Genomic DNA, 21,445 nt, shown 5'->3' on the forward strand with positions numbered 1-21,445 from the left:
TCTATTTTAGGACTGCCTCACATCAGGGTGCTTTTGCCACTATCGACCATAACTATCAAAGCCGTCCCCTGCACCAGTCAAGCCTGCATTCCGCGACGCGTGGCGCAGGCTGTCCCCGTCGGCGTCGCCCTTCTCGCTGCCGCCCGAGCTGTGCGGGCCTCTGCTGCAGCTGCCCCTGGACCTGTGCGCTGCCCTGCGCCGCGGTGGCGAGCGTGGAAATGTGCTGCTGTCGCCGCACTACGCTGCCTGCATTCTGGTCATGATGCACCACGGCGCCGCGGGGAACACGAGGCACCAGCTCGGACACCTGCTCCGTTTTCCGGAAGACGACGGCCCAACGAGGTGAGCCGAGATGTTCATTGCCAACATCAGTAAAAGTGCACTGAACCAGTATCATCATCAGCCTGACTACGCCCACTGCAGAACAAAGGCTTCTCTCATGTCTCTCAAATTAACTCAGTACTCTGCCAGCTGAGCCCACCCTATGCCTGCAAATTTCGGAATCTCATCCGCCTACCTAATTTTCTGCCGCCCCCTGCTACGCTTGCCTTCTCTTGGAATCCACTCCGATATCCTTAAGGACCAGCGGTTATCTTGTGTTCGCATTATATGCCCTGCCCAAGTCTCCTTCTTCCTCTTGATTTCGACAAGGATGTCATTAACCCGCGTGTGCTCCATCGCCCACTCTTTCCGATTCCTGTCTTTAAGGTTATTCCTATCATTTTACTTTCCATAGCTCGCTGCGTTTTCCTTAACTTCCTCACACTGAACCTTTTTCGTTAGCCTCCACGTTTCTAGAAAAGATGGGCAAACGTTTCCACCATAAGATGTAAGTTCGGCTTGTTCCTAACGGTTAATATTAGTAAATGGCGAAAGCGAAACACATCATCAAAACAGAAGAAATCTCACTAACATACTCTGCGATACTGGCAGAAAGTCAGGTTATGGAATGACACGCTTTTCTCTTTTCCCTCCTGTTGTCTGTGGCCCTCTCTTTTAACTGGCACCTCCAACGCAGTCGTCACAAAAAGCGTAACTCACTTTGAGACCGAACTTCACAACATGGTGCCCTGAATACAGTTTCCTGGCCGCCGTGTTGGCTCAGTGGATATGTTGCTCGGCTGCTGACCCGAAATACATAGGCTTGATCCCTGCCGCGGCGCTATCATTTCCATGGAGGCGAAATGCTGGAGACCCATGTTATGTAATGCCAGTAAAGGGTGCTTAGGTTTAGGTTACATGGATAAAAAAAACGTAAAGGAAGTGTGCGATTTTCCAAGCTTCATTTTTATGCATAATATAAATGTCATCATCACTGTCATCGTTGTCGTTTTTGTCATTATGAGCCCCACTACGTCAAACCGGGGCAAATACCTTTGCCACTGATTCTCAGCTCCGTCCTGCCTCAGCTAAAACCATCTTGTACCCACAACCGTTCTAATCTTCTCCGCCAACCTGATACTTTCCCGCCTTTTTCTGAGTTTGTCTTCGCTGAGAGTATACACTCCGCTGCCTTATAATGGGCCACCAGTAAGCGATCATAAAATTTGTAAATTGTCGCATAATGCAAATATCGCAGACGCACCATCGACGGCACGTCCTGCTGTGGTGGTGCCTCTGGCTTTCGTCAGGGTTCGTGCCTGGAGACCTTCGGGCTGCACGCGTGCCGGCTGTTCTGCAGCGACTTCCATCGGCCGCGGCAGAAGCTGGGTGCAACGGGCTCCATGAGAGGGTACCTCGCGCTCTTCCACGACGCCAGAGTCAGCCTTTCGGCCCCCTACCACCGGCCTCTAGTCATGCTGTCGCCGCAGATACACGCCAGGTGTGGCCCATTCACGAAGAAAAGAGAAAACGCCTTGTCTAGCGTCAGCCTGTTGTATATGCCTTGTAAAGCTCTAACACCGTTTACAGAAATACACCAACTAGTTTGCAGCATTTTATGGTTGCGTGTAATGTTTAACGTCCAGAGGTTCCACATGCTGTGCGAAGGACGTCGTAGAGGAGGGTGTCGCATCAGTTTAGGCCGCCTTAAGTTATTAATGCGATTCAATGCGTCAAATTCGTGCTGAGCAGGCGAGTGCAAAGGCCACTGGACCTGAGCAGCGGCTCATGAGCCATGTCATGAAACACCTCACGAGCAACTTTCACAGGTGGAATAAAAAAAAATACACTTCATTCAAGGAGCACCACCATCAACGAGCCCTAATGGTCTTCAGAACTGTCTTTCGAGAAGCTAAGCCCATTGCACCTTCTGTGTGGCTGCAGGGACTTTGCGGTGTGTTCCGAGGAGTGCCGTCATTCGATGGACGGCCTGTTCCGGGCCCTCTCCGGCTTCGCCTTCGAGAGTCCCGTGTTCACTGCGGAGTGCATTGGTCCCCGCTTCCTACTCGCGTTCGCCAGCCTGGCTCTGCTCGAGGCCCGCCTGCCCGCCTCGTACCGGACGTGCCGCAGAGCGTTTCGGGAGGCTTCCGGCACCACGAGGCTTGTGCGAACTATGTGTCGAATGGGAGCGCCCTACCGCCGGGCGAGGTACGGCAGGCAGTTCTTGCACCTCGCCAGGACATGCTGCCGCACTGGAGCTCCAAAATGGGCTCCCACATTACAGGCAATAATATGCAATAGTGTCCTTTGGGCTAAATGAGTCGGGCCATCTAGCATGCAACGGCGAATCAAGCCTGAGGCGCAGCCTGTAATGTGTGTTCAGCGGTTATCGCATGTAATTTACTATAATTTTCGATATATTTCAGGCTATGGCTCGTTGTGTGTGACATTATGGTAGAACTGTAATCACCTGCATATAGCTTATTCATGCGATTCAAGCGATCTATTCACGGGCGAGCAACGTAACGCCCTCGTACAATGAATGAAGTAGCCTGTAACATAAAATGCAAGTTTGGTATTGAGAATACCGGCATGTAAAAGTACGAAGTGATATCCGGCACAGCCTGCGCTGAAAAATGTTAATTGCCGTGCAACGACGTCGCGTGAATGGCAAACGTGTTCTCAACAGCTATCGCAGCAGAAAGGTAGGTCATTGCGCTTTTTCACACAAAAAATTTCTTCGTGGCATATTCTAAACCGTCCTCAAATCTTCCCATCATGCAGCACTCAGCGCGTATCTAACCGGCTGGCCTACTCTTGACCTGTTCCCCAGGTGCGTCGACATCGGGGCGACAGTGCTTGAGATTCCATTCGAGTCGCCGCTGGTCGAGTCCATGCTAGTCTTCCTACCGGATCTCGCTAGCCCGGACAAGCCCGATGGCCTTGGCTCGCTCGAGCGCAGTCTCTCCACGGAGAAGATACTGGACTGCCTAGCGAGACTCGAGTATCAAGGTCCCGTAGACATTACCCTGCCCAGAATAAGACTCCACTGTGTCATCGATTTGGCGCATCTCATGCCCGCCATGGGCGCGCCGGATGCGTTCGGCGAAGCGGCCGACTTCTCCAACATGGGCAATGTCACCAGCAGCGAAAGAAGCGAAGGCGGCGGTGCAGGTGCATGCAGTGAGTGCTAGCATAACTAACCTAACACGTGGCTAATCAGAAGCATACTGCAAACACATAGGAAGATGTATAATTATTGCAAGAACCCGTAACTCTTTTCATCATCAGAGACAGGCTGGGAACGAGTGATTGTGAACACCAGTTCCTGACACTGTTCAGTATGAATTCCAACCAATGTGACTGCCCATACTTGCAGTGTTCGATTGCTGCGCAAGAACTAAGCCCGACCCCTGTCGACGTCACATTTCTAGAAAGGCGACTTGCAAAATTAGCATATTACATTACATGTCAAAGACACCCTCAATAATTAGTGGAAAACACAGTTAATTTTTTTCTCTGTTTCTTTTCCTTCCTTCCTTTCTTTTTATTGATTTGTTTGTTTTTACTTGAGTACGGCGCAAAAAATAATTCATCCTTGAATGCGAACCAAGCGTTGTCTTTAATTTTGCTAATACCTGTAAATTCAAGAAGGTCAAATCACTCGTTTGTGAATTCCCCTATTAATAAGACAAACGTTCGTATATATTTTTCTTCGTGATTGATTAGCGGGCCCGCAACTGATTCAGTGAACAGTGAAGCTCATCAAGGCCGACCTTTTTAAACTGAGGAGTCGCTTCGAGGTACGCTACTTCACTTTAGGAATCATTCCATCCAAGACTGTTTTCGCGCGCACATTCCCCACTTTTGTGTTTAGTTCTCTTCCAACCATCAAAAAAGACACTTTCTGCAGTTATTTTCGACTTCTTAATATTGGGAAAATTTTCTTCATCTCGGCATCGCAGTCCGCCTGAAGGTGTCGGCCGCCAAGCACTTCGCTGTCTTTAGCACTGGCCTCCGCTCAGCTACCGCCCAATCTATACCTCCAGCACTGCCCCCGATGGCCGACTACGACGAGCGGCCCAGCTTCGACTTTACGGTCGACCGGCCTTTCCTGTTCCTGGTACTCGGCAGGGACCCGGACAGCGTCCTGCTCTTCGGCTCCGTCACGCGAGCCTTATAAGGTCCTCGTACTCCAGAACGCACTGTCGCTACTCTTGAGTGACACTGTCTCATTCGAGTCGGACATCTGGTGCGAGCGTTCTTGTTTAGGACTAGTTTTCGGTGTTAGCAGTTTTTGGCGGACAGTCGAATGGCCTGACTGTATGCGCTTTGGGGAGTCGCGCGACTGCATAAGCAGGCAACTTATTTACGCGGTTCTCGTGCAGCATGCTTGCTTGGGTCGGTTGTATCACGTGACGTAACAAATGAAAAAATCCACGCCAAGCAACCTAAGAGGGCCCACAAAATATTGTGACGCGGTACACCGACGATGTTAATAACACATCCGAGTTAAGCTCCGTTTTTCGTTTACGGCTACATTCTTTCTTCAATTCTTGCATTCAACAATGATTTTTAGATACGAAGCTGCATGCTAGCATGCATGACTAAAGTAACAATGTAATTTCTGCGGATTGATTGCCTTCGTTTTAATACATCGAAAAACGTAGTGCCAAGAGGGCTTTTCAGTTGTAGAAATGATAAACCGTGATATCAAGCATTACTATGATAAATGAACAGAATAGGATTTGACATTGCCTGAACTATACTTTATCTCAATAGACACATTCATGGCTACTTCACAGTGTTTATCTTAGTTTCTTCCTTAAAATTTTGGATATTTGCATTTGTGGATAGTATAGAGAAAATAAAATACCCAAATGAATGTGCATATGGCACAACTTCTCACAAATTTCGCGTTATCACTGCCAATACCCACATTACTCTTGCACAAGAGCTTTTTCTAAGCGTTCAAATATCATGTGGATATGAAGGAGCCCAGTTGGCTCGAGCAAACAAATGCTGGTTTCCTGGCGCCGAAAGAAATTGGCAGTATGGCACGATCGATATTAAGGCGAAAGCCTTTAATGGCTCGTACTCGCGGCCACTAGACTGTCCGTCCGTCCGTCCGTTACGTTCTTCAGCAACTTGATAAGTAAAAAAGTCATTGTGCACGAGTGGATTCGAACCGTCAACCTTCCGTTCCGTAGCCGAGCGTGCTAACGACTACGCTACTTCCTGTCAACGCGTATGTAGTTCTTGTCTAGGACGCTGGAGAGAGTTTGCGCAAAGGCGTCGAATCAGACGGATGCCTCCCAAACGTCCTCCAGTGTCTCCAGAATTTAAGATTCACAAACAATTGCATACTTAACATATTAACCACACATCAGTGACACAAGCACAAACACCGCGCTAAAAGCTTCCGCCTCACGGCACTTCAGGTCAGCAAAGTGGCCCCCGCTTCCCTGAATTTTTTTTTTCATGTATCGTTCATGTCAGCACACAAGTTTCAAATAAAATCAGAGAACAACGCAGCGCTTAGTCACAATATCAGCCGCAATGCTCAGAGGGAACGTCAGCCGGAACAAATGCTTCACACTGTTCTGTCAAGATAAGATATTCAAACGAAACAAGCTCGGATCACAACAACCAAAGGTATTAGAAATAACCTTTTGAGGTTGCCTCAGGCACGTTCATGAACGGCCCATATCTCTTTGCTTTTATTTTGTTATTTCACTTCTCGTGTATGGACTGTCGCGGATTGTTCTTTGAGGGCTTAAAATTAAATCCCCCCGTTATGAGAAAGTGCGCTTTTAGAGCGAAAGCTCTCTATTACTACATTTCTTCCAAGGTCAATCTTGATGCGCGTTTGACCTTGAGGCCCCGGAGCGCAGGGAAACCACGTGAATCGCCTAGCAGAGGGGTACATGCGCGCGTTCTCCGGCCCCGCCGCTGTGATACCACGTGATTAGGACAGGGCAGGCTGGGAGAGGCGCAGCTGCGTGTGCCAGCCGGCTTAGCCATTGTGACACCATGTGACTAGGAGAGTGCGCAACAGTTGCTACGTCGGCGGTTTCTCCTTCAGTTCCGCCATGGATGCGCGCACCAGACCGAGTGCGCCAACATTTAGGCGTTGCTGTCAAGCCGCGTCTGATCATCCAGTCGATATAGCTCGTCGAGGTGGTGTCCTGCAGAGGAAACGAGCAAACCAGGCTTTGAAACCCAGGAAAAACGAGAAGCTAGACTTACGAAACAACGCAACACAGCTTTCTCTCTGTAAAACTTGATTTAGAAGAGTTAAACCTTTCCATCTCTTTCTCTACGCTATATGCGCAGTGTCGAATCACTCGTTTTGTTCCACCACAGTGCTTAAATATTTTGTCTGCCTCCAGAACTGCACTTGTTCTTTTTCACGCTACTTGACTTTAGCACATGTCATGCAGATAATTTTGTTTGTACATAACCTTGCCGCCAACTCTAAAATGGGGCTGCAAGGCGAAGCAGTCGCTTACGCTCTCGGTGAAAACTATAGAAATAGTTTTGCATGATGTAGAAGGAAAAGAAATTTTTTCATTGTAGAGACTTCAATTAAAATGCCACCAAATTTTGTACCCAATTACAGACTCAATAAAATGAGTGCTCAATTACGAAAAATTAATCACTTTCTTCATTATTTTAGAGCTTGTGTTGCTTTGGGTAAGCGTAAATTTATTGAAAGGTTGTTTTGAATACACTGCTAAAAAAATGCGCGTGCACGATGACGTCATTAAACGAGACACTTTTTAGCAATGCCAAATATAGATTCCTTTATTTTTAAGAACGAGCAGACCTCCGTTGCCAAGCCACCTGTTGCTCTTCAAGCTGGTGAAATTACATCCACCCTTAAAAGGTATGCGTGTTAATGCGGCAAACTTATGCTTAACGAGAAGCTTGCGATGAACAATTCCGAGGACACAGCCGTTGGATCCAAGATCACAAGTTCTAAGACTAGAAAAACCTTCCGGATCATCTCAGAGCGTCGGTTATGCTGTCTGCAGTACCTATGGCCGGAGATCATCACAGAAAGGCACTACCCCGTTCCATTCCTGTCGTACTACGTATACACTACGCATCCTACATGATGATGATTATTATTATTATTATTATTATTATTATTATTATTATTATTATTATTATTATTATTATTATTATTATTATTATTATTATTATTATTATTATTATTATTATTATTATTATTATTATTATTATTATTATTATTATTGGAGAGGCGAGGTGGTGTCGGTACCTTCGTCCTTACCGAAGATGCGACTAGTCCACAAATGCTCACAGCATACCCGGTGACTAAGGGGGGAACTCCTCTCACATCATCATCATCATCAGCCAGACTACGCCCAATGGAGGGCAAAGGCCTCTCCCATGTCTCTCCAATTAACCCTGTCATTTGCAGACTGCGACGACCGTATCCCCCCAAACTTCTTAATCTCCTCCGCCCACCTAACTTTCTGCCGCCCCTGCTACGCTTGCCTTCTCTTGGAGGTCATAATAATAATAATAATAATAATAATATTAATAATAATAATAATAATAATAATAATAATAATAATAATAATAATAATAATAATAATAATGATAATAATAATAATGATAATAATAATAATAATAATAATTAATAATATTAATTGTTTTTTTTTTGGAAAGGAAATGGCGCGGTATATGTCTCGTATATCGGCGGAAACCTGAACCGCGCCATAAGGGAAGGGATAAAGGAGGAGTGAAAGAAGAAAGGAAGAAAGAGATGTCGTAGTGGAGGGCTCCGGAATAATTTCGACCACCTGGGGATCTTTAACGTGCACTGACATCGCACAGCACACGGGCGCCTTAGCGTTTTTCCTCCATAAAAACGCAGCAGCCGCGGTCGGGTTCGAACCCGGGAACTCCTGATCAGTAGCCGAGTCACTCCGTTAACCTTAAGGACCAGCGGTTATCTTGCCTTTGCATTAGATTTACGCAAATGAAATTTCGGTGTTAGCCCGATAGAGAAACTCTCAGAGCATTTATTTGAGGTTCTACCCGAGAAGAGTCGTGTCTTTATGGCTGAATCCACGTTTTATGCCTTACAATAGCCAAGCCAAGTAAGAAACCTCATCTTCCCGTTATTTATGCGCCTCTCTATGGTGGAATAAGTGAATCGCCGCCAGCTGTCCTTCTAGTTATATTATGACACTCTATGGCGTACAACACTTTGTGATGGACGGGGCCGAAGAGGTGGCAGCAAGGCTGTTCTGTGAAGCTACCTGACGTCCAGTGCGGAAACAGAGCCCACCATGAAGTTTAATTCGATTATCCTATGATTCCCTTCCTAACTCTTTCCGAAGGATAAAGTTGTTCTTCTATTCTCTTTAGGGCTAAGAGCCGGTCAGAAAAATTATCATATCCTTATTCTCTCACTGGTTTCCATGTGCTGCCTGGCGAGGGCGTGATTTTTGGCTTGAAAATTGGAAATACTTTCGCTCATCACTTGCCAAACTCCTTTCCATATTTCATGCTTTGTAAGCTTCTATCCAAATATCTTCTTTCTTATTATCATCCCTGTTTGCCTCCAACTAATATTAAAGATTCTTCAACTTTCATTAAAATTCCTTCAAGTTACATTGAAATTTTTCTTTTGCTGCTTCATCGGTAGTGTCTTGAAGCACTGGTGAAACTAAAGCCTGTAATTTGGTATTTGCGCCGAAACCTGGCAAATGCTGAGCCGTATGCGAATGCGTCATTTGAAGCAATCATCATCATTATCCCTAGTACCCCTCGAGCAAGCACGCGACGGCTGCGCTGGACACCGTGGCACACGCGCACGATTCATCAGATCCCCACGTCGGTGTTCCTCTCGAAGAGCGTTTGCTTCTGCCCCTTCGTAGACTTGCCGTCTCTTTCACCCGACTCCGTAGCCACCACCTAAAGACCAAGCAGGGGACACAACAGCCTCCCCTCCGAAGGCATCGGAAATGAATCCCTCAGGTTCGTCCGATGACGGCGGTCTACCACCTGACCGAGGGCTGCAGCGACGGGGACAGGACCAACCACGACAGCAGGACCAGAGTCAGGAGCGGGGATCCCAGCCGCAACAGCAGGATATCCAGGAGGATCGTCAGCAGTCGCAGTTGGCGCGAACGTCGTCACTTCGCGACAGGCAGCTGCCGGAGCAGCTGACGCGACAGCGTCGCAGGCAGAGCAGGGACTCGTCCACACCCTCCTCCTCCGATAGCATCACTGGGACTCCGAGCGCTACCACGCTGACGCAGACGTCGCGGTGCCAGTCTCTGGACCTCAGTACGAGACGACACAGGAGGAGGTAAGCGAGACATTAGATCCTTGTCGGACTTCTACGCGTCACCGACGGTGGCCACACTAGCCAGCCACTAGCAGTTGTCTCCGTTAAGACTTCACAGGCACTCAGACCCCGATTTATTTATCATATGCTGACAGAGCGGAACAATGACTTCAGCTAGCTGGTCGATGTGTATGCATGCATTCATTCACAGACCGCGGAACGGCCAGGAGCGCGATAGTACTCATAAAGCGCGGTTATGCATTTTTAAGAGCCCAGTTCTTAGGTGCCCGTTATAGAATTCCGCGTCGTAGTCGTCAGCGTCGTCGTCGGCGGCGTAGTGGGCGTAACACGACACCTGACAACCGTGGCAGGCAGTACAGACCGAAAAGGCACCTGCCACGGCGAGAGCAGAGGTATAGACAGCAGGAATTAATTCACGGGAAGATCCTGGAGGGTAGCTAGCAGCGTAACGCGCCACCTAACAGCTGTGGCATTATCGACTTTCGTAATCGTCCGTCAATATTCGTGTGCGAGACCTCTGTTCAGGTGTTTGTTTTCTTTGCGGTTTTAACACTAAAGCACGATTGGCACCACAGGCAGAAAGATACATGCCATAGTGCGTTTCCTTGACTTCGCTTTCCGGCCCACTAGAATAACCTAGTGGAAAGAGCGAGCGTAGGCAAGCGTCACTATGGCCGCTTTTTCTTTGTACTCGAAAAAAGACCTTCAATAAGGCGTGGCTTCCCCTCATTACTGAGCGCTTGCTTTTAAAACTAGCGATATTACATGCCCATTTGGATCCTTCAATGACTGAAAGCGTTGGAATAAAACAGTCAGCTCAATATAAACGAAGAAATCAGGCGGAAATACTTAAGCGTGACCGTTATTCGGTGGCGGTCTTCAAAGTGTGATTGCCAGCGATGCCGGGCATGGAAGCGTTTAGGTGGCGCCTTTGCGTCGTTCCGCTCGCTAGAGACCACACAGCTAAAAGAAAATGCGTGCCTTACGTTACGTACATATGTTACCGTTTTTTAGAGGGACTCTCTAGGAATGCTACGCACGTTATTTTCACGATCACGACGTACGACTCACTCTTCCTCTTAATCTCTAATGGCACCCCGTCCTCCTCACTTGCAGCTCCAGCCAGCCGGACAGACATTCGGTGAGGGTTCCGATCAGCTACCGGCCCATGGGCTGGAGCGGACTGCTCAGCATGAGGTACACACCCGATTCTGCTGTTCACTTTGCTTGACTCTCGTACTATAGCGAATCTACCAGCGCGAAAGACGGGGACGTGTAGTTCTATCATTTGCGGAGCGGAATCGAGGCTAACACAGTTGACTGAAATAAATGCAAGAAACCGGAGGTGCCTATACGAAGAAAAATAATACAGGTCATGTTAAGCTGTCCGGAAAAGAGCCAACCGAATTAACGGAGAGAAGTTCGTAATACCATATCTCAAAATAATCGCAGTACACAGACTTTAGCGAGACATGCAATGAGAACATTATCCCTTTGGTGTAGAGACGCCATATTTTTAGATTCGTGTTATCTGCTTTATAATAGTGCGTGAAACATCAGTACACATGAACTGGCACGTGGTATTTATCTACAACTAAATCATTTATAATTGTAGTTCTTGCATGCTGTTTTGGTTTAAGCAACCAAACGGTGTCTCTGACGTCAAAATTCAGTATATGTCAAATAAGGCATGAAATATCTACAATGCAATTCGTCGTTCAGATTCACTGCATTCCTAAAACCAGCCTGTAGAGCAGCCAGAACAGCGAAGAATGAAGAATCAGCTATTATCTAGCAGTTTTTTTCTGCCTCACGTAGCCTATGCTGAGCTTTACTAATGGCTAAATGCTTCAAGTACAGCTGTATGTATGACCGTTTGCGCGTTAATTACTGGTAAACTGACTGCTTGTACTCACAAAATGACTCAGATTGAGATTTAAATTTATTGGCTCAGTCGCTTTTGACTGTATAGGAATACCACTCTCTGAAAGTAATCCTCGTAACCGCTACTGCAACACACCTAAACGTTTTCAACAGATCAATATTTCATGACGGGTACCAGTTCACTTCCTACAGCGCAAGGCGTTACAATAGATTTAATAAACTGAACTTCAATCGAATGCAGCAGCCATATTCCCATTGCACCTAAATGAGGTGCTTAGAGGAGATATTTTGTATCAAAAATACTTTTTCGTATTTTTTTTTTGAGCAAGCATCCTCGGCACTACTATGACGGCGCAACAGCGGGTTAACACCACCTCCTTTTAGTGCATTGCCTCACTTGACACCGTAGTTGCTCTATATGAACTTCACATTCATGTTCTTCGTAGATCTATAGGCTGCCGCAAGTGACGCCATAGGCGGGGGGGGGGGGGGTGCTATGCCTGTCACCATCATCATCACTGGTTTGAAATTTCTGGCAATAACGCCTCTCGGGGCTGCACAGTACACCGAAGTCGACTTTATGTTAACTGGTTGAGCTGCCTGCTATGGAGCACACATTCGCTTTAGAGCGCCTCTGCCCCCATCTAGCATTGCCATGACCAAAAGAAATGGTAATGACGTCATCTGCACCAGTCAAGCCTGCTTTCCTGGCGCAGGCTGTCCCCGTCGGCGTCGCCCTTCTCGCTGCCGCCCGAGCTGTGCGGGCCTCTGCTGCAGCTGCCCCTGGACCTGTGCGCTGCCCTGCGCCGCGGTGGCGAGCGTGGAAATGTGCTGCTGTCGCCGCACTACGCGGCCTGCATTCTGGTCATGATGCACCACGGCGCCGCGGGGAACACGAGGCACCAGCTCGGACACCTGCTCCGTTTTCCGGAAGACGACGGCCCACCGACGTGAGTCGACACGTTGCATAACATCATCTGTAGAAGTCTCTTAAGAAACGCGAGGCGAATATTTTTGCGATGAAGTAGCAAGTTTGATTTGTTGCTAAAGGCAAATTAGGAAATGGCGACAGAGAGCACATGAAGTGAACGAAAGAAATCACATTAACAAATTATGTAACACTGGCAGAAAGTGTAGATTTTTGGATGACTTCCCGCTTTGTTTCCCTCCCGTTTTTTTCCAAGTCTAAGTTTGTGACCATCCACCGATTTCAACTGCTGTTAACGCCTCGATTGTTTTACAGGTTTGTACAGATAATTTTAGATCGCAAATTGCATCACAACATGCTGTCCTATATACAGCTCGCATTACGGGCTTTGATGGATGCCACCACTTTCCATACCGCGGATAGGACATAGTGGAAATAGTTAAAACTGTTCGCTTCTTACCAGCACAGCGTCCCTTTTTTCGCGTTCATGCAGCACAAACGAGGGTGGTCTCCCTCCCAAGTAATAAGCAGCTTTGGGCTCGGTCAGTACTTGGGAGGGAGACCACCTGGGAACACCGAGTGCTGATGGCACTTATTGCCCCGCCGCGGTGGCTCAGTGGTTAGGGCGCTCGACTACTGATCCGGAGTTCCCGGGTTCGAACCCGACCGCGGCGGCTGCGTTTTTATGGAGGAAAAACGCTAAGGCGCCCGTGTGCTCTGCGATGTCAGTGCACGTTCAAGATCCCAAGGTGGTCGAAATTATTCCGGAGCCCTCCACTACGGACCTATTCGTTGCTATCTTCTTTCACTCCCTCCTTTATCCCTTCCCTTACGGCGCGCTTCAGGTGCCCACCGAGTGAGACAGATACTGCGCCACTTCCTTTCCCCAAAAACCAATTATTATTATTATTATTATTAAGTTCCCCAAATTTTTAATGACTTGCCAGAAGAAGTGTTTTCCGCAACATCAAAAAAGTGCTAAAAATCATCGTTCACTCATTGTAACACGGTTCATATATGTCTGAAAAATGTTCACCATCAGTCACGAATTGTTAAACTACTGTTGTCTTAACTTAGGTGCCTTGCAGTTTATTTTCATTACTTGTTCATGTTACTTTTCCTAACCTTTTGCACGTTGGTCCCTATTCATTTCGTGTTAGTATTGTGTTGATATTATGATCATATTCTATGTTTATATTGCACGTCCATCTGCCGAGTTTGCCGGGCAAGTCCCTCAAGCCACTAGAGGCTTTGACAGGCCCGTTTCATTGCCCTGTACACGTTATGTGCAATAAAAGATTTATTATTATTATTATTATTATTATTATTATTATTATTATTATTATTATTATTATTATTAATATTATTATTATTATTGTTATTATTATTATTATTATTATTATTATTATTATTATTATTATTATTATTATTATTATTATTATTATTATTATTATTATTATTATTATTATTATTATTATTATTATTATTATTATTATTATTATTATTATTATTATTATTATTATTATTATTATTATTATTATTATTATAAGAAAGAAAGAAAGAAAGAAAGAGGTGCGGTAGTGGAGGGCTCCGGAATAATTTAGACCACCTGAGGATCTTTAACGTGCACTGACATCGCACAGCACACGGGAGCCTTTGCGTTTCGCCTCCATCGAGACGCGGTCGCCGCGGTTGTGTTCGAAACCGGGTACACCGGCTCTGTAGCCGTGCGGCCTAGGCAATGAACCACCGCGGCGGGTTTTTCCGTTAAAGTGTGTGTGATTTTCGAAGCCTAAGTTCTTGTCCTTAATATAGAGGTAACCATCACTGCCACCTTCGTTGTTCTATCATTGTCAGCCCCACTACGTCCACTCCGGAAAATACCTTTCCCACTGATTCTCAGCCCGGTCCTGCCTCCGCTAAGGACATCTTTTGCCCGCAAACCTGCTGATCTCATCTGCTAACCTGATTCTCTGCCACCTCCCGCTAAGTTTGGCCTACTCTCAGAATACACTTCGTTACCCTTTAACGAACCCTTGGTAAGGGTAGATGTTCCTAAACGGTCGTATAATGCAAATATCGCAGAGATGCCATCGCCGACGCGTCCTGCTGTGGCGGCGCCTCCGGCGTTCGCCGGGGTTCGTATTTGGAGACCTTCGGGCTGCATGCGTGCCGGCTCTTCTGCAGCGACTTCCACCGGCCGCGGCAAAAGCTTGGCTCTGCGGGCTCCATGACGGGCTACCTGGCGCTCTTCCACGACGCCAGCGTCCGCCTGTCGGCCCGCTACCACCGGCCGCTGGTCATGCTGTCGCCGCAGATACACGCCAGGTGCGGTCCTCTTATGACGAAAATGGAGACGTCTTGTCTTCCGTCCCCTGCCCCTTGTATGTCTCTCGAATAGCTGTCTCTCGACTAGCATCTCGAGTAGCTGAACAGCATTCTGTGGTGCTGCTTAGTGTTTAGCGTCCAGAAGCACTGCATGCACTACGAGAACGCCGTAGGGTGGGGGTTCCGGATTAATTGAGATGACCTGGGGTTCTCTTGACAAGGGCGTGTATTGCACCTCGCCTCTATCGCAAAGCGGCCGCGAGATCAGCATTCACTCCGGTGGCATGGCGCTCAATAGGCGACGACGCAGAGGCCATTGGGCTGCCGCAGCGGCTCATGAGCCGTGTCATTAAACACTTGATGAGTGAGCCACCTTCATAAGCCGATTCTGATGGAGCGAAAATGAAACGCGCATAATGCACTCCATCCAAGGACTGTCACCATAAAAGCACACCTGATGATGCGCTTTTCATGTCCTTCAGGAACCAGCAGGAATCTTTTGTAAAACAGCGCGAACAACGTCGGACAAGAACAAGGAGGACACGGGACGAGCGCTGCCCGGGTCGCCCAACTGAACGTTCTGCTTAGTCCGTTCAATCGTTCTTCTCGTGCTCGGTGTCAATGTGCGCCGATTCCTCTAGTATTTGAAAAAAACCTGTCTAGCCCAACGGCAAGTGTTGCTTTGATGTCGATGCCTTCGAGATGGTCGTTCAAGTTACGAATATCATTGTGCCTGTTGGATCACTGCAGGGACTTTGCCGCCTGCTCCGAGCAGTGCCGCCAGTCGATGGACGGCCTGTTCCGGGCTCTGTCCGGCTTCGCCTTCGACAGTCCCGTGTTCACCTCAGAGTGCGTCGGTCCCAGCTCCCTGCTGGTGTTCGCCAGCCTGGCTGTCCTCGAGACTCATCTGCCCGCCCTGTACCGGACGTGCCGGAGAGCGTTCCGGGAGGCCTCCGGCACCACCAGACTCGTGAACACAATGCGTCGAATGGGAGCGCCCTACCGCTGGGCGAGGTACGGCAGGTAGCCCATGCTCTACCAGCGCCTTCTGATTCGCTGCACCAGCTGGCTGTACGCAGACTCGCTCCTAAATTGGCTCGCACATTACAGGTTTAATGCGTGGTAATGTATTTCCAGGCTACGTTACTGAGCCAGCATATCCTGTTATGGTTACTGAGGCTTGTTGCGGTAGCCCGTAATGTGTACTTGCTGCATATCACCAGTTATGTATTGTAACGCCTCGTATTTATTAGGTTATTGCCAGCCATGTATAAGTAGTGTGGTGAAAATCTAAACACCTGCGTATCATTTATTAGCTTTGAATTCGTAGCGATTTAAATGGGTGCTGCATAGTCGTTGTGCAATGCATGGGACTGCCTGTAATAGACAGGCTATCGCAGGCGTGAGCTGTCGGTACGAGGCGACATATTCTGTACTACCGGCACCGGAAATTTCCGGGATATCAAAATCTCTAAAATCGAATGGCCGCGCAACGTCAAGGATGCCGTGTAAACAGGAAGCGTGACCCCAACCACTGTCGCTGTAAAAAGGCGGGTCATTGCAGTTATCACCGAAATTTTCTCGGTGGCCCTTCCGCACCTTCTTCAAATCTTATCATCGTGCAACACTCAGGCGTATCTAACCGGCGGTCCTACGCACAACCTGCACCACAGGTGCGTCGATATCGGGGCGACGGTGCTTGAGGTTCCGTTCGAGTCTCCGCTTGTCGAGTCCATGCTCGTCTTCCTACCGGACCCCACGACCCCGGACGAGCCCGATGGCCTGGCCTCGCTCGAGCGGAGTCTCTCCAGGGAAAAGATACTGGATTGTCTGGCACGACTCGAGCATCGTGGTCCCGTCGACGTAACCCTACCTCGACTGAGACTCCGCTGCGCCACCGACTTGGCGCACGTCATGCCCGCCATGGGCGCCCCGGATGCGTTCGGCGAAGCGGCCGACTTCTCCAACATGGGCAACGTCGCCAGCAATGAAAGAAGCGACGGCACCAGCACTGGTACGGCCACTGAAGAGTGCTAACCTTAATTAACTTATTATACGATGGAAGCGTAGGGAAAGGAGGAGCCGGTTATCACAAACAAATGAACTAAGCCAAAGCGGAACTAAGAAAAACCAAGAAATTAGTGTAGCTATTTTATGGTTAAAGATACCTGGTTAGAAAGCAAAAAAAATTCGTTGGAGGCACTTAGATAACTATTAACTGCAGGAAGGCGAAAGCAGTGTACAGTTTGCTCGAAGTGTAGTTGGCAGGTTGCCTTGTCACGTGACTTAAGTGACCTAGATGTAACGGACGGACACCGCGAGGTCACGTGATCGGACGGACGGTTACCGCGAGTATGAGCCATTAAAGGCTTTCGCCTTAATAACAAGTGGCGGGGTGAAGTACATCCTAACCATTCGCGGTCAGTCTCCGTAATGTCGGGTTCTGGTTAGAGTTCAAGTATTAGTTTAGAGTTACGCACTCTCCGCGATGGTCCAGTGGCCCTGACACTCCACTGCTAAACGTGGTAGTCCTTGCGGTTTGACCCCTGTCGCGGCGGCCACATTTTCATAATGCTAAAAATACATGAGATTTCGTGGCATGCCAGAGTGCCCATGCGGTCAAAATTGATGCGAACCCTCCATTGCATCTGCATTGCACTGCACGAATCATCCACTTTAGCCAACATTGCTTTGGCTAGCAAACCATAGCTAGATAAGAAAACAATGCGTAACAAGAGAGATGCATGACCGTACAAGATTAAAGATAGGCTGTACAAATCTCTCACTGACAAAACAAATTTGACATAAATAATGACATAGGGTATGCAAGAAAAGGGTGTTGTGAAAACTCCTCCATCGGCTTGGACTCTACCAGCTTGGCCACTTGGAACACTGCTAAATTTACACAATCACGCGCGCACAGACGAACACAAAGTCCGTGATTTCTTTGTCGAATGAGGCGGACACGTGTCAAATTTTCGACCAATTACGGCTCTTGCTGATTTTTTTTAAATAAGTCGTATCCTGGTTTCTGGATAACTTTGGAGCGGGATGAAGATTAGTATTCTATTTTTTTCTTCTATCTCAGTAAATGTGCCTTCTGTCTCAAGTGCTATCAGCCGCTCACGATCTGTGATTTTCAATCGTTCCCTGCTCCGGAGTTTTTTGTTTTTGCACGCAGCACCAGTAGCAAAGAAACAGCGAAATCATCATACCAGCAATGACCACTTCAAAATACGGGATCCAAAAATACTTTTCTGTTTGCTTGTTATAAGGATGTTTCCTTTGTTTAAGTAATGGACTCAACCGTTCCTATATTTCGCTCGTATGTCAGAAAAGGCTCTTTATTCGGAGTGAAGAGTTCGCTTGTGACTCCTACCTGCTAATTTCAGGCGGCCCTTAAGATGGGCAGATTCGTTATGTTGGTTAGGAAGTAATGACTCTTAGTGTCCGCCTTCGAGAAGCCGTATGTTTATGGACAAAAGCTCCGTATAAGCTTCCTCAGAAGCTTCCCATCTGAAATTCAAATTACGCTCCTGAGTGATTACTCCTTAAATAAAATCTAATCCACACTAGGGTCCCTCTAAATGCAGTGGATTCTCTTACGTGTATTTTGCTCACATCTTTACATCTATGTCTCTCGTTTTTTTTTTTTTCAACAGTAAGAAAAAACACTTTGCGCATTCTTTTTTCCTACTTGGTCTTCAAAAGCTTTCTTGATTTCTGCTACGCAGTCCGCCTGAAAGCGTCGGCCGCCAAGCACTTCGCCGTCTTCCGCACCGGGGTCCGATCAGCGGGAGCCCAGTCGACGCCCGCGCTGCCCCCGATCGCCGACTGCGCCGAGCGGCCGAACCTCGACTTCACGGTCGACCGACCCTTTCTGTTCCTGGTGCTCGGCAGGGACCCCCGACAGCGTCCTCTTGTTCGGCTCGGTTACGCGGGCTAGCTAGGACCCTTGCGCCAAAGAGCGCACTGGCACCACTCTGGAGGAACTCTGTTTCGTTCGAGTGGTGCCTCTGGTGCGGGGTCCCGTTTTCAGGGCAGATCTCGGCTGTTCCTTGTTATGGGGCGGGTTTTGGAACGGTGTGGTGCGATAGCATGCTTGCTTGGGTCGTTGCAAGAACTGATCGACAGAGACAACCTGCGGGGCGCCGAAAAATGTGGCTACGCTGCACGGGCGAAGCTGCGCAGAGCAGCTCAGTTTTCGGCTCCGTTATTCGTTAAGGGTGCAGTCTTCACTCGAGTGAAGTCATCAAAACGTATTATTGATATAGTTCACGCGCACGCACGCAAAGTATGATTAAATTGACTCTACGTACGTTCTGCGCGTTCTTCATTTTTGTTATAACGGGTCGAGAAACATGATTCCGAATTATTTCCAACAGATGATAATCTAACAAATCTCCGTTCTTTGTAAAGACAGTACCCGACAGCAGCTAGACCCATTTCAAGCTGTGGGAGCGCCTCAGCGCTGTAAGCGCGATGTTTATATGCATTTTTCGGTCTGCTTAATCTAGTAGGCTTTCGTCTTGTCATACTGCTTACTTGCATTCGTTTTATGGCATAGATCAGCCAAAACTTGTATATTATGTAACGGCGTATATTGCAGGTGCTGTAATCACTGACACGATTCACTTTGAGACCTGTGCAAGCGACACTCATTACGGCATTGTAAATCAGGAGCTAATAAGCGCATACAGCCTCTCGAGCTGCATGAAGAAAAAAGAGCTTACTGACGGCGGAAGGAAGCCGTGATATCGTGCGACCAGAAAGGAAAAATTCTTCACTGCACCACAATATTCCAATATAGTCCATCGATTCTTCACTGCACCACAATATTTCAACATAGTCCATAGATACTAAAGCAGCGGTGGCCAAGTGGTTGAGAACCCGCCTCGCATGCGGGAGGTGCGGGGTACCCACTAGTGATACAATGGGTAAAAGCTTCCCTTGGCCTGGTGCTCGGTTTCTTTAGGGTGAAATGCTTGGGAAGCGGGTCTTTGAACCCCCCCTTTGAGTAGAAGAAACAACCTTGTGTCAGGCGCTCTTTGGCCACAGATGCCCTTGCACAATAAAAATCCGTTATCATCGATACTAAAGCAATGATGTTGAGGTCAAAGCTTATATTGCGGCCTTCTAGTACAGAGCTCTGTTGACATCACTGTTCTTTTTATTTGGCTACCGTGTACTGGCCATGCGTGAACCAAATGTAGGCGACAGTGCTTTCAGACCTGCAGCTAATTAGCCTGCTTACGAAAATTAGTTTTGTTCGGAAAAATCTCTATTTCCCGAATTAGTCCTTTATTTTACTATTTTACTGAAGAGTTCGGCTCACGTCCCGAAATTCGCCTTGCTCCAGCTAGTACCACATTATTTAAGCCTAAACTTTGACCAAGTACATGTACTTTTTCACATGAACTCGCCCAGCTCGCCGTCGACTCAAGACTGGCCAAGTAATGTGGAAGCGCTTACGTTTGCCGTCGGCGTGCATGTGCACATTCCAGAAAACGTGCAGCCCAGTTACACGGGAAATTATCCTTGCAATCAGTCTTGGCGACCAATGACAGCATCCACAAAGTGAATTACGAACGTCATCTCGAGTCTTGAGCTCATACTACTAGCGCTCACGAGTAAAGCTAAACAAAATAAGCTTTCCTGGCTTTGATAATGCTACTTGCTCTTTCTCGCTGCTCGCCAAAAGCTACTCTCGTCAACAAAAGTTCGCGGTACGCGGATGCTTGGATAAGCTTAAGAATGGAATCTGATATTAAGATTTCACACTATTCGCAGTTTCTGTCACAAGTTCTGTGTGTGTTTGTGTAAGTTACTTTGCAATTTTCGGTAGATCAACCACCATATTAGGAATGCTAGCTGCAGTCGCATGCAACTATCCGATATGCTGTACGGCGCCGATATTTGCATAATTTTTTTATTCCTTCATATCGAGTATTTGTTTCTGTATAGAAACTAGGCTGTTTGTAGCCCGTTGGCCGTGTTGTGATGACATAAGCTCGTGTGACCTTTCTCCATTATTTGATTTGAACCTGGTGCCCACAAGCCGATGGCCACGTTGCAGCCTGCCATGGTGAATTGTACTAATCAATTGTGATAATGCACATGGTCACGTCACCTCTCGCAACCAAAAAGGGGTGCCTCGTCAGGGCAGGCTTTGATGACTTCGCAAAGTAGCGTAACCTCTCTCGACCAGTCAGCAAATTTCGTGACAACGTACGTCAGCCGAGTTATTTTTTGGAGATTGCTAGTTCTCTCGTTATCGCATTTAAAGAAAAATTGCTCCAGTCACGTAAGTTAATCTTCTCAAATGTGCGAAACGCTTTGTAAAAGTTTGGAACCACCCTCAGGCTTTTCATTCCCTTGTTCATTTTGTGTTTATCAACAACCATCTTCCAAACCTCGCTCTCAAATCTGCAAAGGTACGAAGTGATGTGCACGCTCCATTCGTTGGCAACACTACCACGAGTGTGGGTAGCGAGACGCTATAATAAATCAGTTTTCGGAACAAGCACCCGTAAACTGCAGATAGTATGTCTCTGAAATTTACGTCGGTAGTCTAGCGTATTCTTTAATCAATTCCTTGCGTGCCAGATCTTAGCTGTGGCTATGTAGTAGGCACT

At 47.5% G+C, this 21,445-nt stretch overlaps 1 protein-coding gene and 1 pseudogene across 2 annotated transcripts; both read left to right on the top strand.

The window, feature by feature from the left end:
- The first annotated feature begins 9,084 nt into the window (after positions 1 to 9,084).
- On the top strand, positions 9,085 to 12,519 carry LOC144110673 (uncharacterized). Its single transcript, XM_077643730.1, has 3 exons — positions 9,085 to 9,670; positions 10,787 to 10,867; positions 12,271 to 12,519. The coding sequence occupies exons 1-3, from the start codon at positions 9,324 to 9,326 to the stop codon at positions 12,506 to 12,508; spliced, it is 666 nt and encodes a 221-aa protein (XP_077499856.1). The 5' UTR covers positions 9,085 to 9,323; the 3' UTR covers positions 12,509 to 12,519.
- Positions 12,520 to 14,578: 2,059 nt separating this feature from the next.
- Positions 14,579 to 18,903, top strand: LOC144110754 (iris-like; annotated as a pseudogene). Its single transcript, XR_013309918.1, has 4 exons — positions 14,579 to 14,810; positions 15,561 to 15,824; positions 16,484 to 16,791; positions 18,536 to 18,903. The product of XR_013309918.1 is annotated as an iris-like (transcript).
- Positions 18,904 to 21,445: the final 2,542 nt, after the last annotated feature.

This window comes from Amblyomma americanum, chromosome 11 (assembly GCF_052857255.1).
Source record: "Amblyomma americanum isolate KBUSLIRL-KWMA chromosome 11, ASM5285725v1, whole genome shotgun sequence".
In the NCBI taxonomy this organism is placed as follows: Eukaryota; Metazoa; Arthropoda; class Arachnida; order Ixodida; family Ixodidae; genus Amblyomma; species Amblyomma americanum.

Excerpts from the sequence above, each read along its gene's own strand:
- LOC144110673 (XM_077643730.1), top strand. The coding sequence starts at position 9,324 with ATGAATCCCTCAGGTTCGTCCGATGACGGCGGTCTACCACCTGACCGA. Across the intron at positions 9,671-10,786 it reads ACGAGACGACACAGGAGGAG|CTCCAGCCAGCCGGACAGAC; the intron begins GTAAGCGAGACA and ends CCTCACTTGCAG. Across the intron at positions 10,868-12,270 it reads AGCGGACTGCTCAGCATGAG|GCTGTCCCCGTCGGCGTCGC; the intron begins GTACACACCCGA and ends TTCCTGGCGCAG.